General features: G+C 45.3%; 1 protein-coding gene across 5 annotated transcripts in view; it reads right to left on the reverse strand.

Moving 5' to 3' along the window:
- Positions 1-1,383: 1,383 nt before the first annotated feature.
- Positions 1,384-19,559, reverse strand: part of LOC102549423 (uncharacterized) — a 30,948-nt gene continuing 12,772 nt past the window's right edge. For 3 of the 5 annotated variants that reach the window (XM_063286838.1, XM_063286836.1, XM_063286837.1), the window contains exons 2-3: positions 16,539-16,639; positions 1,384-14,621 (exon numbers count right to left, since the gene is read on the reverse strand). In XM_063286838.1, coding sequence (XP_063142908.1) covers positions 11,681-12,628 — 948 coding nt within the window. In that variant the 5' untranslated portion in view covers positions 12,629-14,621; positions 16,539-16,639 and the 3' untranslated portion in view covers positions 1,384-11,680. Of the gene's footprint in view, positions 14,622-14,716; positions 14,758-16,538; positions 16,640-19,559 lie in introns of all 5 variants that reach the window. The other 2 variants (XM_063286839.1, XM_063286840.1) reach the window with 1 other exon arrangement.

Genomic DNA, 19,559 nt, shown 5'->3' on the forward strand with positions numbered 1-19,559 from the left:
TCTCTCAGGCGGCTGTGGACAGAGGTGCAGTAAGTGTAAACATTGGCAAGCTGCTTACTCTCCAGTCCCTCAGTTTCTACAGAGTGAGGCTGGGAGTCCTAACCCTCTGACCCCAAGCTGACCACTCACCCCACTGAATCACACTCGCCACGCTGTCCCCGAAGGTTGCCTTGTCCTTGCATGGCTTGCTTTCCAGATTGCTAAACTCGAGGCAAAGGGGGGAATGAAGAAAGGACAGACACAGAAAGGCTGAGATTGCATGGCTGGGCTCTCCGTAGGAGAAGCCACGGCACCCTGGAGTTATATTACATACAGTTGGCCTGGGAAGCAGAGTTATTGCACACAGCTGAACCAGGAAGTGGGCTAATTCCACACAGATAAAGCTAGAGGTAGGTGGTTTGTCTCGGTAGGAGCAGCCTTTGTAGGAGTATTTCTTCCGGCTCTAACCTTCCACTGGGAAAAGACCTTGGTGGACATTGTCTGCACACAGTCAACATTTACAGCTGGACTTTAGGAGGGCTTTGTCCTCCCTCTGAAATTCACCCAAGCTACGCTTGTCATTCCTGTGGGTCTGAGGCACTGGAGTTGTTGACATGGGCCATGTCCACGTGAAATAATACACAGTGACCCAGGACTTCACTCTTTAAAGAAGTTGGCTACCAATAGTTAACTGCGGTCGTTCCGGGGCAGAGATTTTTCTGGTTGGACATTCATCCCAAACCAGCTGGCTCATGTTGAGGAATTTAGTCTCAGTACCGTGTACTCTCAGGTGATGGGTGAGAAATGATTAAGTCCACATTGTACACAAGCCGTTCGCACTTTCCATCTATATTGGCCAGCACCTTCGCGTCTTCCCATTAAATATTTACTGAGAGTTTCATTTCAGCACATACTCTAAGGATGTTAAATTTTGCATCAAGGTCCATTAAAGGAATGTTCCACAGGACTTGCAGGCATCTGGAGGAATGAGGCAGAGAGGCGCACAGAAGAATTAAGAAGTATCACAAACATGCAGAGGGCTAAGGAGAACTCCACAATGGAGCGCCACACAATAGAGTAAAGGAGAGGGGCTCAGTGGGAACAGAGAGGTATACTACCATTGTTCTCAAAGAACCTTACTGGAAGGAAAGGCCACATAGCCTCGTCCAGAGAACAGTCTGTAGTGCAAGCAGAAATTTGGCTCACCACAGTGGTGCTGCTTCCGGGAACTTTCAGGCATTATCGGCATCTTCTCTCGTGGCCGTTTGCAGTCTGTGGCCACAGGCACCAGAACCATCTGGAGGTTGTAGTCAAGTTTTTTCTTTTTTTTCTTTTTTTTTTTTTTGTTTTGTTTTGTTTTTTGGTTTTTGGTTTTTTTTTTTTTTTTTTTTGGCTTTTGTCTTGGTTCCAGAACAGGACAACTGAAACTCTTGGAGCTTCCTAAGCAATGAGTATCTTCTTGGTTTGTTTGTGGTAGCTTTTAGGTTGTGCATGTGTGACCGTGTGTGTGCCTGTGTGCGTATTTGTGTGTGCATATCTGTGTGTTTGCACATGCCTACATGCGTACATGTGAGTACAGTGACCCTGACATGGGTACTTGGAACAACTCAAATCTTCAGGAAGGAACAACATGTACTCTTAACAACTCTTCGGCCCCAGAAGCACCTTTTTATGTTATATAAAGGACACTTCACAGCAGTTCTGGGGACATGGTTCATTCAGTAAAAGTGCCTGCTACATAAATTTGAGGACCTGGGTTCAGAACCAAACACTAACATAAAGTGAAGGACTGGTAGCAGAAACAGAAGGATGGCCAGCCAGTCTAAACAACTGAAGACCTCTGGGTTCAGTGAAATACCCTGTCTCAGAAAATAAGGTACAGAATGACTAAAGAAGACATATAACAGCCTGTGGCCTGCACCCGTACACGTGTACATGTAGGAATGACTACACATAACACACATACACATAAACAGCTCATTACAAAGTACACTTGCTAGCTAGCAAGATGGCTCTTAGCAAGTGCTATGGTTTGAATGTATGTGTCCCTCCGAAACTCATATGTTAGAGTCTAAAATTCAGTGTGTCCGTATTAAGAGGAAGAGCATCTGACTCAGGAATAAAATTAGCACCCAGACAAAGGGGCTTGAAGGAATATGCCAGACTCTTTTTGCCTTCTGCAAAAAGACACAGGGCTGGTCTCATCCAGAAGTCACAACAGCAAGGGGCTCCTGGGAGCGAGTGCAGCCTCACCAGCACTGCATCTGCAACAATCCTGACTTTGGACTTTGCAGCCTCCAGAACTATAAGAAAGAAATCTCCATTCTTACAAATGATCGAGTCTGCAGCATTCTGTCATAGCACTACAAATGGAATGAGAAAATGGGCCGCTGTTTTAAGGGAAGGGCTGGCCAACCATGTCCCTGGTGGACTGGACAGTTCAGCCAACTCCTAACTTCCAGAAGGGAACCAGGCTGGAGACTGAGTTCAGTCACCAGTGGCCAATGACTTGATCAATCTTACTTATGTAAAGAACACTGATTAAAAACTTCTGAATGGAGGTCAGGAAGTTTCTGTGCTGGAGTACTGGTTGATATTCTGGATAGAGATGACTCAGAAAGAGCCCGGAAGCTCTACACACCATTCCCTTCCCTCACTCTATAGATTTCTCCGATAAAGCGGGTCTTGCATTAACATTAAGGATAAGACAATAATAAGGAAAGAGCTTTCCAGATCTCTGTGAGTCACCCCCAGTGATTTCTCAAATCTGAGGGGTGTGCATCCAAAAGGCCAAGCTGGACGCTGATGCAGACTGCTGCATAGGTGCTGGAAAATAGCAGAGGGGCATTGGCTGAGATTCCCATTCATAACCCAGACACGGGGGTGCGCAAACATCACCCCAGTGTTCTGAAGCCAAAGCTGGAAGACCACGAGCCTACAACAGCCTGGGCTCCATACAAGCAAACTAATAAAAATGTAAGAACAAAATTCTGATTCCTAGGCACAGGCATGAAGCCCGAGACAGACTGAGAGTGGAAGCATCCAAGGATGAACCCATGAACACCACACCCCATCCTCCTGAAGGCAGAAAAGGTTTGCCTCAGGCCCCAAGACCCTTCCCCCAAACCCACAGTCACCTCCTTTGACAACAAGCACCCAGGTGCATGTTTTTATTACAATAAAGAAATAAAACATCAGCAGCAGCAAATCCACACCATCTGAGGCAGGAATAGTCTTTCTAGTCCCTCCAGGCTTCCTCTGCTCACTTCCTCTGAAGTCTGTGTTCACGGTAATGGTTAGTTTCCATGGAAGTAGAAGAGAAACAAGAGACTTCTTCTGCAGTGGGCTGAGTTTGGTGTCCTGTGCCATGGAAACCTCTCTGCCTAATGGAAGACATTTCATCTGACTCTATCTTTCTCTCACCAGAGTAACACATCTCTGTGTGTACACACACATAAATGGTATACATCCATACATAAATGTACCCATTCGATGCATTTCCTTCTAGATTCTTTTTATATAAAACATATACCATGGATACCTCTGCTGTTTCTTCATTTACCAAAATGGAATTACAGACTCTATGGGAATCTTGCTTGCCTTTTTTAAATGACCAACATAGTGTGGATACCATAGATGTTTTTCGTAAGGAGGAGGAGGAAAGGGAGCTAGGCTAGAAAGTGAAAACAGCCCCTTTAATCCAGACGCCAGGAAGAAAGCATTCACTGCCTTTGCTATGCTAATTGAAACCACAGCCCGAGATGATTGCATACTTTGGTATTGAGAAATGCAACTATGTGTGTTGCTGTTTCTTAAAGCGTCCAGAACAAATACCAAATGTATGGAAAAGTCACTCAAGAAAAGGTTGGCCTAAATCTTAATCACATGCAGACAAGGAAAGTGGCATCCACTTGAAATTTTGCTTTAAAAAAAATACACGGGGTTGGGGATTTAGCTCAGTGGTAGAGCGCTTGCCTAGCAATCACAAGGCCCTGGGTTCGGTCCCCAGCTCCTAAAAAAAGAAAAGGAAAAAAAAATACACAATACTACTAAAAAATTGTAAATGCCCCAAAATAATTTATATTTTCCCTTGAGAAAATTAAAAAGCAACCCAATACAGAAGATATCTAGTAAGTTCAAAGAATAATACACACTGTGGGGAAGAACAGCTTTGAAGGGACCGGAAGTTGTCAGTGCAGAAGGGCTGGACAGGTCTCAGTGATGGGAGTAGTAGGGTCCGTGGAGGACACCGCTTTCAGGGAAAGTCTTGAAGACGGTGAGTGAGCAGGTCAACTATAACATGGGAGTGGGGAAAACGGCTTTGAGAGTTGATTGTGTGTTAAGTTCCTCCTCCCCGAGGCATGGACCGAGCAGTTGTGAACGTGGCAAACTGGCAACACCAGAGAAACTGGGCGGCCACAATTAAAGTAGTGATGTGGTGCTGAGTGTGGCCCGTGTGAAGAGCCATAGGAAGACCCTCGCACAGAGATTCCCCAGAGCCAGTGCTGGAGAGAGCCCCGCAGACGCGCTCATTTCTGACTCATCTCTGAGCTGTGAACAAATCCTTTCCTGTGTTTTAAGTGTGGCATCAGTTTGCCACACTTAGCTACAGCAGTGGCCCAAGGATGTTGGTCCAGCAGTCAGAACAGAGAAGAAGCCAGGGTAGCCTAGAGGTGAGCATCTGGCAGGGGAGGTCAGGAGGCCAAAGCCAGAAGCAGGGGAGTCCGGTGTCCATGAGCACCTGTTTTTTTTTTTTTTTTCCAACGTGTAGACTTTACGTGATCATCCTTTCTGATGGTTTCAGTGGGCTTCTGACCCTTCCTGGCAAATGGTTCTTGGGACAAAGACTATGAAGGAGTCGGGGAAGGACTTAGAGGGCTGTATTTAGTAAAGTGCTGTTTCTGTGTTCTCTTCGGTCTTCACAGCAGAATCAGGGCACGCCCTCTTGTTTGCCCATCCCCTACCTCAAGTCTTTCCCCTGTCTGTTCAGAATTGCCTCCTGCAGTAAACATGTGGCTTCAGAGTCTGTGAAACTCATCCCTCGTGCCTTGGACCAGTGAGATCAGTTTCCTCCCTGCATGAACTTGGCTGGCTTGTCCCTGCTTCTAGCACCTCGGGGAAACTGACAATTCAAATGGACTCACACAGGCCACAATTCTGAGTGCCAGTTCACCACTTTACGTATACCTTCCCTAGGGATACCCCCAAACTATGCCCCTCACCACCTTTTTCCGGCTCTCTTCAAATCAAAGCCTTTTGACACTGGTTTACCTCTCATTCCAATGTCCAACCGAGCTTTTTCCCTGTGAACTTGATAGCTAACATTAGAAAAGAATTTGTAAATAATTTGCGATTAAATGAACACAATTCTTATCTCAACATATGCAGTCATATTTATATTCTAATTTTAGACTTTTCTGTGATGATTTTTAACTACAGAATGTCTGCTGAAACGAGTCAATCCATATTAAAGTGACTTGGAGAGTGGGATGGACCATGCACAGTTGTTCATCTTGCACAGATGCTTGGCCCAGGAAGTGGCACTATTAGGGGTGGCCTTTTTAGAGGAGGGATGTCACTAAGGGGTGAGCTTTGAGACCATCCTCCTAGATAACCTGGGCCAATCTTCTGTTAGCCTTTGGAACAAGATATAGAACTCTCAGCTCCTCCTGCACCATGCCTGCCTGGATGCTGCCATGTTCCTGCCTTGATGATAGTGGACTGAACCTCTGAACCTATAATACAGTCCCAATTAAATGTGGTCCTTTATAAGAGTTTCCAATGGAAACCCTAAGACAACAGGTATACATAACTCTGCAGGAGTGGTCTCCCAAAGACCTTTCAATTATAGTAGGAACAAGACTGTGGTATTCTTTCCTAAAACAGAAGGCGGTGTGTAACAACAGATGAGACAGTAGACACAATAGATAAAAAAGGGAGCTGGAGAGGTGGTCCATTGACTAAGAGCTCTTACTGCTCTTACAGAGGACTCAATTGCTCTTAGAGAGTACGTTTCCAGCACCTATGTGGGGTGGCTTACAATTACCTACAACTCCAACTCCAGGGAGTCCAACGCCCTCTTCTGAAGACACTACACACATATGTATGCACACAGAGGCATACACACACACACACACACACACACACACACACACAGAGGCTGAAAATACAGCTCTTCCCTTGAACAACTGCCCTTCCAGGTATTTGCTCTAGAAAGGCTTGGTTCCCTCTAGGATGTATTCACATTCTTAAAACTCTGCAAGTTGGGGCTGGAGAGATGGCTCAGCGCTTTAAAGCATTGGCTGTTCTTCCAAAGGTCCTGAGTTCAATTCCTAGCAACCACATAGTCCCTTACAACCATGTGAAATGGGGTCCAATTTCCTCCTCTGGTGTGCATGAAAACAGAGCTCGCATACATAAATAAGGAAATAAAATTTTTTTAAGGAAAAAAAGAAAACCTCTGCAAATTGTATTCTCACTTGGCTGTGCACTCGAGGACCGGGCTCCAGTCTTTCTTGTTCCTTGCCATGTCCCCAGCACTAGAAAACACTGTGAGCCCCACAAGGAAGTGACAGTGAGCCTTAGGGTGGAGAGAGGCAAGGTGGACAGAGGTGACAGTGACTAGCACAGGGGATGCTTGGGAGGTCCCCACGCTGAGAAAGTGGCACTGAGGCGACACTTGGCTGTGGATTTTAGTTTTATATGTATTTCTATATAGGTTCATGAAAGCCATATATAAATATGCAAATACAGGTAAAGCAAAGCAATCACATGAGGTGCTCTCTTCAGGATAGAGGTTCTGAAGAGCTCTCTGGATTGATTGATTGGTAGGTTCTTTACTAATAATATTCTCAAATAGTCAGAAATGTTGAACTCCATATGGCAAATCTTGGGGCAAATCTTCAAGGCTGGCTGATGTCCCTTCTCACTTTCCCGCCATCCTTGGCTTTCTTCTTAGCTCTCCTTTAGGGATTCCCTTTCTTAGAAAGGTTTCCTGAATTCTGGGGGCTGGGGATTTAGCTCAGTGGTAGAGCGCTTACCTAGGAAGCACAAGGCCCTGGGTTCGGTCCCCAGCTCCGGAAAAAAAGAAGCAAAAAAAAAAAGAAAGGTTTCCTGAAAAGCCAGGTTTTACTCTTTCTTTGTTGTCCTGAAGTAGACAGATGGCTCCAACTGAACCTCCCTGGGAAACACTGAGAGGCACATGATGCTTACTGAGCACATGATGTTAAATATTAGTAGAGGGGTATGCGTGTAACTCAACTGTGGACCACCTACTAGACAACGGAGGCCGTAGGTTCCATTACCAGCTCCTTACAAACTGGGCATGGACATGGGGACGCTTCCCTGTCAAAGCAGTGCTTGGGAGGTAGAGGCAGGACAGTCACAAGTTCAAGGTCAGCCTCAGTTAATTAAAGACATCCAGGACGACCGCCGGAACCTGAAGGAAACAGACCGGATAAACAGTTCTCTGCACCCAAATCCCGTGGGAGGGAGAGCTAAACCTTCAGAGAGGCGGACACGCCTGGGAAACCAGAAGAGACTGCACTCTGTGCACATCCAGACGCCAGAGGAAAACACCAAATGCCATCTGGAACCCTGGTGCACGGAGGCTCCCGGAAAGAGCGGCGCAGATCTTCCCGGTTGCTGCCGCCCCGGAGAGGACTTAGGCAGTACCCCACGAGCAAACTTGAGCCTTGGAACCACAGGTAGGACCAACTTTTCCCCTGCAAGAAACCTGCCTGGTGAACTCAAGACACAGGCCCACAGGAACAGCTGAAGACCTGTAGAGAGGAAAAACTACACGCCCAAAAGCAGAACACTCTGTCCCCATAACTGGCTGAAAGAAAACAGGAAAACAGGTCTACAGCACTCCTGACACACAGGCTTATAGGACAGTCTAGCCACGGTCAGAAATAGCAGAACAAAGTAACACTAGAGATAATCTGATGGCGAGAGGCAAGCGCAGGAACCCAAGCAACAGAAACCAAGACTACATGGCATCATCGGAGCCCAATTCTCCCACCAAAGCAAACACGGAATATCCAAACACACCAGAAAAGCAAGATCTAGTTTCAAAATCATATTTGATCATGATGCTGGAGGACTTCAAGAAAGACATAAAGAACTCCCTTAGAGAACAAGTAGAAGCCTACAGAGAGGAATCGCAAAAATCCCTGAAAGAATTCCAGGAAAACACAATCAAACAGTTGAAGGAATTAAAAATGGAAATAGAAGCAATCAAGAAAGAACACATGGAAACAACCCTGGACATAGAAAATCAAAAGAAAAGACAAGGAGCTGTAGATACAAGCTTCACCAACAGAATACAAGAGATGGAAGAGAGAATCTCGGGAGCAGAAGATTCCATAGAAATCATTGACTCAACTGTCAAAGATAATGTAAAGCGGAAAAAGCTACTGGTCCAAAACATACAGGAAATCCAGGACTCAATGAGAAGATCAAACCTAAGGATAATAGGTATAGAAGAGAGTGAAGACTCCCAGCTCAAAGGACCAGTAAATATCTTCAACAAAATCATAGAAGAAAACTTCCCTAACCTAAAAAAAGAGATACCCATAGGCATACAAGAAGCCTACAGAACTCCAAATAGATTGGACCAGAAAAGAAACACCTCCCATCACATAATTGTCAAAACACCAAACGCACAAAATAAAGAAAGGATATTAAAAGCAGTAAGGGAAAAAGGTCAAGTAACATATAAAGGCAGACCTATCAGAATCACACCAGACTTTTCGCCAGAAACTATGAAGGCCAGAATATCCTGGACAGATGTCATACAGACCCTAAGAGAACACAAATGCCAGCCCAGGTTACTGTATCCTGCAAAACTCTCAATTAACATAGATGGAGAAACCAAGATATTCCATGACAAAACCAAATTTACACAATATCTTTCTACAAATCCAGCACTACAAAGGATAATAAATGGTAAAGCCCAACATAAGGAGGCAAGCTATACCCTAGAAGAAGCAAGAAACTAATCGTCTTGGCAACAAAACAATGAGAAGAAAAGCACACAAACATAACCTCACATCCAAATATGAATATAACAGGAAGCAATAATCACTATTCCTTAATATCTCTCAACATCAATGGCCTCAACTCCCCAATAAAAAGACATAGATTAACAAACTGGATACGCAACGAGGACACTGCATTCTGCTGCCTACAGGAAACACACCTCAGAGACAAAGACAGACACTACCTCAGAGTGGAAGGCTGGAAAACAACTTTCCAAGCAAATGGTCAGAAGAAGCAAGCTGGAGTAGCCATTCTAATATCAAATAAAATCAATTTTCAATTAAAAGTCATCAAAAAAGATAAGGAAGGACACTTCATATTCATCAAAGGAAAAATCCACCAAGATGAACTCTCAATCCTCATCTTCGATTGGTTTATATACAAGTGTGCAATTTCTAGGCTTGAAAGTAAAATGATGCTCTCTGGTGCTGGATAGAGGAGCCTTATTTTTTATTATGGCAGCTTGCTATTTTTGTAACATGGTGATTTGGTTGAACACAATAAAGTACAGTAGTAACTGAAAAAAAAAAAAAAAAAGACATCCAGGACAACCTGCACTAGAGACCATGTCTTTCAGGAAAAAAAAAATAATCAGAGGGTAAATATGACCAAAATACATCATATTCATGCATGAGAATATCATAATGAAATCCACTGTGTGTAAATAATATATGATATAAAAACATTTTAAAAATCAGCAGAACACTAATGAAGGGCACAGACAAGGAATATTGTTGGTGACAATGAGAGAGGCGTGCCCAGAAAACAACATGAGCGAAGAAGCACCATCTTACCGTGGGAAGGCACAGAAAGGGACTTTCTGATGTGCTACTGTTTCTTGTGTTTCCAGATCAGTGGTGATAGCATTTAAAGAAGAGATGTACACTTGACGACAAATTCAAATTACTTTCTTTCTAGCAGTAGATTCTGGACTAAGTACAGACAAGATGGCATGATGTCAACACTTGGCTGGAACATCACTAGGACTCGATAGGGTGGGGCCATGATTAAAAGCTGGGGGCGGGGCGATGAGGCCACCCTCTCCTTCTGTATCATTTCTATTTTATTTCTGTTTGAAGATTACCCGAAGAATTCTTTTTCACTGTGTTTGTGACAGGGTCGGGCTATGTAGCTCAGCTTGACTTCAAATTCATGATCTACTACAGAGATTCCCTAGCAATCCTTCAGATCATTTTACGGTTGGTTGGGTCACATTATGAAGGATCTTGCTTGAAACCACACTAATGCCACCTCAGTTTTAACATCCACCCTTACCCTGGTTTCCCTCCTAGCTCATTCCCCGGTGACACCCTCCTCAGCTGCTCTGACTTGAGTCAGCTCTGCTTTACTCTCTCACTGGGGAGCCTGCTCCCTCCTGCCATGCCTTGAATTAACTCCTGGCAGCTTCGGTCTGGAAGAATCTGCTCGCCACCAGTGATGGACAGACTCCTCAGATGGAAGCTTCCCGACAGTCCCTGAGCCAGCGCTAGAAACTTCCGGTTCAGAAAAGTAAAGAGTTGGCCTCAGACTCTAGGTCTTCTTCACCTCAGACCACCCCAGGCACCCCTGCCAGCACAAAGCCTTCAAAGACAGGAGCTTCGGGAATCTGTGGCATCCATTTTGTCTCCGCTCTGCGCTCACTTGCCTGACCCCACGTCCTTCAGAGTCATCTAGACTTTTTCAGTTGCTGCCAGATACAATCCTATAGACGTCCACCTTACCATGCACATGAAGCTGCCCACTCTCCTGGGTCCCCAGACAGCCAAAGGGCGCACAGAGACACACTTGGCTTGCTGCCACATTGTCTCGGGTTTCTCACTCACAAAAGGGCGTCTTCTCTTCCATGGGCCATTATTTTCGCATCTTACTATTTTAAATACCTCCCTTTTAAAAAAATAGCAACTCTGGCCAGGCTCTAACTCCTGAAGTCTGGAGGTCTCGGGGTGCACTTTGTACTAACATCTGGTCATCCCTTAGGGAGGTCCTAAGGAAAGTGGGGGCTCCTGCGCTCCCCACACCCCTGGCAGAGTTCTCATTGAGTCTCAGGTGGCACCGCTACCTGGAGACAGATCTGGAATTCATCTTTCGTAGAGACGGACTTAGTGCCTATGCGTAACTTTGCTTTTCTCTCCCAATGACCCATAAAAACTTCAGCCAACTCATTTTTTTTAGTCCTTTTATTTTTAAAAATTAGCAAGAATAAATAAGCTCTGCTGGGAACGAGAGCGGATTCAATTTATCCTTAATATGTCTTGTCATTGAATAATAATAATAATCAAAAGCAGAAATGTACTATTCTGGCTTTTCTAAGAGGTTTATGTTTTTCTTTTTAGCTTATCTGTAGTTTCAATTTTTTCATAAGGATCATGTATCATTTTTTAAATGTACTTGTTATTTATTGTTCTTTTTAGCTAAGGTTCTCAGCCTCAGCACTGCTGACATTTGGAGGTCAGATTTTTGTTGGGACAGAAATGGAGGGATAGTCTGACAGGTACATTGAGGGATGTTAGACAGCATGCCAGGGTTTTACCCACCCCATACCAGGGACAGCCACACCATCACAATAAAAAGGATACCTTCAGATTTTGCTAGATTTTGTGGTTGAGGGGGCAAAAATTTTATTTTAAAATGATGGTGTTTAGTTGTAAGGATTAAAGGTTCAGGAAAGAGGAGGCAGAATCTTATTTAGTTGAATAAGAGCTTGTGAGGGGCACCGAGCTGCTAAAATAGAGGACGAGACACAGAAAAGCTCAATGATATGACGTTCAGATTGCTGTGAGCCTGACATGATGGGGATGATGGGGCACGGGTATGTGTGTTGTGTTTTATTTGTAGAAGAAGGAGGAGGATGAGAAGGAGGAGGAGGGGGTGAGGAGGAGGAGAAGGAGGGGAGGAGGAGGGGGGAAGGAGGAGGAGGAAGAGGAGGGGGAGGAGGAGAGGGGAGGAGAAGAAGAAGAAGAAGAAGAAGAAGAAGAAGAAGAAGAAGAAGAAGAAGAAGAAGAAGAAGAAGAAGAAGAAGAAGAAGAAGAAGAAGCAACAGCAGCAGCAGCCAGGGATATGTTTGGTGGAGGTGAGATGTGGTGTGGGGGAAAGGGGTGCCTCTGTGCACCCATGCTGAGGCATCCCTTCCCCCTGAGAGACCAGCCACATGATGGTATAGTATAGAATAGAGTTTATTTAGGACATGGGGAGGAAAGTTGAGGGGGTAGAGACAAATAAAGGCAGAGGGGGGGGCCAGCCATGAGCATGTGGAGAGAGTGGGGGAGAAGAAGAGGAGAGAGGAGGAAGAGGGTAAGGGAGCAAGAGCAAGAGAAAAGAGGAGAGAAGAGAAGAGAAGAAGAGAAAGGAGAAGAGGAGAGGAGAGGAGAGGAGAGGAGAGGAGAGGAGAGGAGAGGAGAGGAGAGGAGAGGAGAGGAGAGAAGAGAAGAGAAGAGAAGAGAAGAGAAGAGAAGAGAAGAGAGTGAAGAGGGGACAAGCAGCCCCTTTTATAGTGTGTCAAGCATACCTGGCTGTTGTCCAGTAAATGTTGGGTGAAGCCTAGACAAAATGCCAACAATGGAGGTGGTAACAGAATGGCTAGTTTGATGCAACTTTGAAAGCAGACCATAAAGGCATACTAGGGATCAGGCAGAGAAGCACCAGACAAAAGCTGTAGAACTGGGCCTCTGTGGCCACCAGTAAGGAACTCCAGCTTCCCAGAGGGATACACAGAGAAGAGAAGCGATTTAAGCAATGACATTGTAAGGTTGTCATCATCAGAGTGAAGTGGGGAGAGGTGGTATTCTCTGCCCTTGATCTAAGGTCAACTGCAACCTTTCTTCTTCTGATCTGTTTGCCCTTCTCAGCTCTGCAAGCACAGCCTCACTACTGACTCAGACTGTTCAGAGCTAACCATTTTTGAATGAACACAAGCTGCGGGAATGAGCCAGAGGAAATCATGTCCCATCTCTCACCCCAGAAGAGTAAACCTAAGGGTTTCTATAGGAACCTTAAAGGATTTTCTAGGATAGGAAAGGTGAGAGATGCTCGGAGCCAGCTGAGGACAGAGCAGCGTTTGCCTGTAGCTGGAAAGGGTGTGGAATGGGCTGTTAGGAGAAAGACACCCACCTGACCAGCTGACACCTCAACTCAGAAGAACTCAATTAGTTGGCAACCTTAAAGCTTGGCTCTTGGGCTCTGAGCCTCAGCTGATGTCTTCCAGTCCACTGGTCTGCACCAGGGAAACTGCCTTTGAGCAAGCATTGTAGTGGGGACCAGCATGGACTAAAGATCTTCAAAGTCAGGGCAAGCCTAAGAAAGGTGAGGGAAATTTTTGAAAAATACTGAACGAAGGGGAAAAAAAAACAAAACCAAAACATGGTACTGAGGACTTTGCGAGTCCTGCATGGATTCCGGGGTATATTGTGCAATTTGGTAGCTGTAGGGGAAGAAAACACAACTGTAATGCTTCAGGTAAAGATGCCTCCCTTCACCGCCCCCCAAATACGCTGAAGTCATTCAGCCAGTACCTCACAAAGTATTTAGAAATGCAGTCACTGTAGGTATCAGGAGTTAACATGAGGTCACACAGAAGCCTGGTCTAAGGCTCCTAGACCCTTGTGCACTACTGGAGGAAGACAGAACCTGCTTTGGAAGCAGTCACCCCATCAGCAAACTTACACGCTTTGCAGCATTTTCTTCCCTCCTCTTCAGCATCCTTGCTGTGGTATGGAGGGCAGTCCCAAGGCTCAGCTCACCCCTCAGGAAAGTAGTGGTGCTAAAGACTCTTTGCCGTGCCTCTCTTTTTAAAAAGAGTCATTTTGTGTATTTTATTTTGTGTAATTATTTAAATTACTGGTTTTGCTTGCATGCATTTAAATCACTGTTTTTTTCTTTTCATGCATGTATGTACGTATGTGCATCATGTGTGTGCCCAATGATCTGTGCATACATGATCCTGCATATACACACATGAATACACATACACACATGCATCCACAAGAACACAAGTCATAACTCTACTCCACTGCACAGAAGATATGAAATCTAAACTTCCTATGTTGACCCCACAGGCACTCCTCTCTGTCAAGCCCTGATGAACTCTGCCCCAGTTAGCTTTTCTTTTATTTCTCTGAATAAACCAAGCTTGTCCTGCCTCGGGGCCTTTGTACTGGCTGGTCCCTTTGCCTAGAAAAGTCTTACCTGCATTTGCCAGGTAACTAGTTTCTTGGTATCTTTTGAGCATCACTCCAAAGATGCCTCTTCTAAAGCCAGGGTCCCCTCCTCACAGTGTTTTGCCATGACACCCTTTTCAGTGTCTTCTTCATAAAGGGCGCCATTTTGCTTCCCTTGACTGCTCACCTAATATCTCCTTACCTGCTCCACCCTCCAGTAAGCCCTTCCTAGAATTCAGGCTCTAAGAGAGAAACGTGCTGGTCTTGTTATGTGCAGAACATGTTTTACTTAGTGGATGAGGATTCAAGGTGGATGGATGGTGGGGGAGAGAAATTCTTCTCGGGACCTTTTACATTGTGCCCATTCCTGCAGCTCATGGGGAAGCTCGGCCAGACACATGGAAGGGAGATTCAATGACAGATTCCAAGTACAGGTCACTTTAGAACCTACAAGGAAAGAAAACAGAGCTCTCATTCCAGGAAACAGGCAGGAAATGGTGCAGGAAGTACAGCAGGAAGGGGTGGGTGATGGCAATGCCCACCTGAGGGAAGAAGGAAAGGCCATCCCAGGCCCTCGCTCCACCTGGAGAACAGGAGGACAGACAGGCACTTCTGTGGGTGCTTCACAAGAAAGAGTCTAAAGAGGAATTGTAGGGCAGAGTCTGGATACTTTTATGTCAACTTGACACAAGCTGGAGTCATGTGAGAGGAGGGAGCTTCAAGTAAAAAGCTCCTCCATAAGGTCAGGCTGAAGGCAAGCTTGAAAGGCATTTTCTTAATCAGTGATTGGTGAGGGAGGGCCTAGCCCACTGTGGGTGGTGCCATCCCTGGGCTGATAGTCATAGTTCCTATAAGAAAGCAGGCTGGGCAAGCCGTGAGAAGCAAGCCGGGGAGCAAGTCAATAAGCAGCACTCCTCCATGGCCTCTGCATCAGCTCCTGCCTCCAGGTTCCTGCCGTTTGAGTTCCTGCCCTGACTTCTTCCTCCAGTGATTGACTATTAGGTGGAAGTGTAAGCCAAATCAGCCCCTTTCTCCTCAGCTTGCTTTTGGTCTGGTATTTCATCATAACAATCATAATCCTATCTAACTAAGACAGGCAGTCTGACCTCATTTCAGTGTTATTTACTGAAGGATCTAGAGAAGGAAGTTGGACAGATCCACAGGCAGAGCCAACACCCCACCAGGGCAAATACCAGTCGGGACCTGTTTGATTCCAGAGGTATTGTAGGTTGTCAAGGTTGTGAGGCCGGCAGCTTGAACACTGAAATTCTCCAGAGGGATAATGAAGGTGCAGGTGAGATGGAATGATCCTGTCTGTCCCAGAGGCATGGAGAACACCTGGCAGCCTACGTGAATCCTTGACCAGTTGATTATCGGGCTGTAAATAATCACTTGGATGATGGAAAATCAAGCTGAAGTTTCCACTTCAGTCTAAATAGAGGGGTGCAACTCCAATTCCTGATTATCTAGTGGAAATAAACAACTCAAACCATGACCAATGGGACAGTATCCCAAGGCCCTCTTATTCGGAGAAACCCCAGTGATTACATGACAACTTCCTTCAGCATGATGCTGTCTGTGAAAGGCATCACTCGTGGCTAAGGACCTGCCCACAGAGCCAATCACACTCAGCTTCTGTGATGAAGAGGCTTGCTGACAAGCTCATGACCTATGAAGGTCATGTCACTGTCAAAAGATACAAACCAAGATTCAACACCAAAGACTTACAATTTAAGCCAGAAGTTGTTCTAAATCATGGTGCCATGTATGAGAGTATGACGTGTATTTCAGAGCTTAGAGATGGGGAAGTACAGAACCATAGCAACTTTGAGGGCTATCCTAGGCTCAGTCTCTGCTCTAACACTTACTGTGTGGCCTGGGCCAAACTGCCCAGGAATTCTAACATTATGCGCTAGTGCGAAAATATTCAAGAATTTGTGACTATTCTTTCCAGCCATAATAAAATCTAGAATACAATAGGAGTGCGGAAAACCTCTTCCTTCCTGGAGTTTAGAACTGTACCTACCTTCAAAGAGACCAATGATAAGGCTTCTGGTTCCTTGTATACCACCAAACCCTTAAATGAACTTAAATCCCCTGGGGGATTACAGAAGAGGAAGAGAAGAATCAGGTTGCCTAAATTATGGTTTTGCATAATCCCTGGGATCCGACCACATGCTTAGACCTATCCTCCCCAGGAGATAATAAATTGGTGTTGTGTAAGACTTTCCTCTGAGGTTGAATTCTTCCATCCTTGCAGGGTAGCTCCTTAAGCAGAAAGATAAATGACTCAAAAGAGTTTCAGGAAGTTCCTGAAACTGACCAGATTCATTACCTGCAACCCCCACCCACACACACACTTACCAAGAAAAGCTGAGAGTCCCTCTCAGAAGAACCAAGCCATTGCTGCACAGAAGACTCTCAGACAAGCAGAGCTGCTAAGACTCCAAGACCAGACCAGCTGCCTGGAAAAGACAAAAACCAGCCAAGCTGCTTGGAAAAGACCGACTGAGGCACCTGGAAAAGACATTCTCCAACCTGTTGAGCTGATTGCAAGCTGTGCAGTGTGCCCCAGGTTCCCAGCTTTGTGAGATATCACCCATGCTGGGGTGGGCCTTGGTCATTTCTGCTCCTGAGAGTAACCCTTCACCTATATCCTGTAAGTAATCCCAATAGAACTCACCGTTTCCTCCAGGTTGTACTTCAGTGGCATCCATACTTTAGTCTGTTGTGGGATCCCTATCTGGGATGAGTAGACCTGTGTGCTGCACCTCCCTGGGAAGGGTTTTGTCACACAACAACTACTTGTGCCAAAGTGGCAGTTCTGGCTTAAGATGTCCTCAGAGCAGCACCCATCCAAAAACCCTTCCCCACACAGACAGGAGTCTTAGCACTTTGCCTTATCTGGTCCTTTCCACAGTTATACCTAAGAAATAATCTCTCTACTTTGCAGATGAAGAAACTGAGGACAAAGAGATTAAGTCCTTGCCTACAATGTTTCCAGTGTCATTCTCTAACTTCCAGGTACTGCTTCTTTCTAGAATCCAGTCTAATCAATTAATCAATCCAGTAATTCATTAGTTAATTAATTAATTAGTTAATGTTTTTTCAAGACAAGACTTCTCTGTGTAGCCCTGGCTGTCCTGGAACTCACTCTGTAGACCAGGCTGGCCACAATCTCAGAGATTAGACTGCCTCTGCCTCCCAAGTGCTGGGATTAAAGGTGGGCCCCACCATCACCATTAATTTTTGAGTGATCCTCAACTTTAAAATATTTCTCCAAGTTAGCAATGTCCTTCAAATTTTCAATGTAGACATCTTTGGCCTAGTCATTTCTTTCCAAGAAATACACATGGGTAAGCATTCAGTGTGCAGAAAATATCCCAGCGCAGCACTATTTATACAGCGTCATTTTAAAGACAGAACCATTGACACATGCCTAAATGGCTACCACTGTGAATTGGTTAAATAATTCACAGCATACCCGGGCAATTAGGGGCACATGGAAACATGGAAAAAATTGCAACAGTTCTCTCTCTCTCTCTCTCTGTGCACTGACCTGGAAAGATATCAGCCCAGGAAAGGAAAGAGACAAGAAAAAGTAAGAAATGGAGCACCCCTGAGAGAGCTCAGAGGGTGGAGGCACTGTGACCTCCTGACCACGTGAGTTAGACCTCCGACACCCATATCAGCTAAAACCCCTCTCCTGGGACTCTAGAAGGACCAGCCCAAGACTGAGCCATAGGACGTACTGACCCACCTCCTGGTAGAAGGTATCTTGCAAAGTGTCCTCTGACCACGAACACCATGGCAGGCAGGAGTTCCCTACACACACACACACACACACACACACACCTCACACACCACACCACACATACCACACATACACACACACACACACACATCACACCACACATACATACATACCACACCACACATACACACACACACACACACACACACACACACACACGAGGGGGGGCAAGAGAACCTAAATACATAAATGTAAAGTATATATAATTATAATACGGCTGGAGAGACTGTTGAGTAACAGTGGGAACAGATACTTCTTGATACCTCCCAGCCTCACATGGTGGGAAGAGAGAACTTATCCCTGAGTTGTTCTCTGTCCTCCGCCCCTGCCATGGCGCAGGTGCCTGCACATTATACAAATACACAAAGAACAAATGGAGTAAGAAAACACTGGACTACAAGGAGCTGTGGTTGCCAATGTTCAAAGGTGAAATTGGAATTATTTGGTGTGTCACAGGCAGCAAAGCTGAGGTATAGCATAAACTCTATCAGTTGCTTTCCCCACTCCTGTGACCAATGCCCAACAAAGGAAACTTAAGGAAAGAAGGGGACTTGGGGGTGTGGCTTACTGCTTAAAGGTATAGTCTGTCAAGATTGGGAAAGCATGGCAGTGGGAACTTGAGGCGTTCTGGTCACACCAGTTTGCATTCAGAATGCAAAGAGAGGTGAACAGCAATGCTCTACATTCTCTGTTTTCCAATCCAGGACCCCAACCTGTAGGATAAAGCCACCATACACCAAAGTAGGCTTTTCTCTCCCCAGTTAAGCATCTCTTGAAATTACTTCAAAATATACCCACAGGTGCTACCATGGTGATTGTTAGCCTAGTCCAGTTAACAATGAAGATCGACTATCACCGCTCTGCCATTGTCAGCGTGACAGAAAAACTACCACTCTACATCACAGCATTCCACTCTACTCCTAAAAATCTCATTTTCATCTCACAATGCAAAATGTAACATGTATTTAATCTATGCCCTGGTTTTGCTTTATGTGCTTTAAAAGTCTTTATCACCTTTAAAAATTCTCTAGGAAAGAATATAGCTGGGAATGTATATGTCAGCTCTTAAAACTCTAAGGTCTCCTAACTGTAAGCTCCTATGAAGGAAAGGCAGCTTCTATCCTTCCAGCATACAACATCGCAGAGTAAGCACTCTTATTCCAAAAGGGAAGAACTAGGCATAAAACTTGTGGACAAGTGACTTGAACAGAGGCCTCTAGGAGGTGAGGGTGGGAACCTGGCTCTATCCTAAGCTCATATTCTACCCCCTGATCACCCTGTCCAGATGTAGAAGCTTTGTCACACACATTCATCTCTATATGCTATGGCCGTCTTAGATCCTGACACACGGTAGGGTTCATTAATCTGCTTTTTCACCCCATTTGACTCTTCTGGATAATTCTAACCATTTCACCTGGTTACAAATGGGACCAATGTGGCCCTATTGGCACAGGGCTTGCCTATGGTTCTGGTTTTGAAGGCTTGGAAGATGCAAGGTGAAGGGAGAGGCAGAGAACAGTTGAATAGTTGAAGTCTTTGCAGAGGTTCTGAGAAGCCACTGGGTGAAGCTG

Source organism: Rattus norvegicus, chromosome 4 (assembly GCF_036323735.1).
Source record: "Rattus norvegicus strain BN/NHsdMcwi chromosome 4, GRCr8, whole genome shotgun sequence".
In the NCBI taxonomy this organism is placed as follows: Eukaryota; Metazoa; Chordata; class Mammalia; order Rodentia; family Muridae; genus Rattus; species Rattus norvegicus.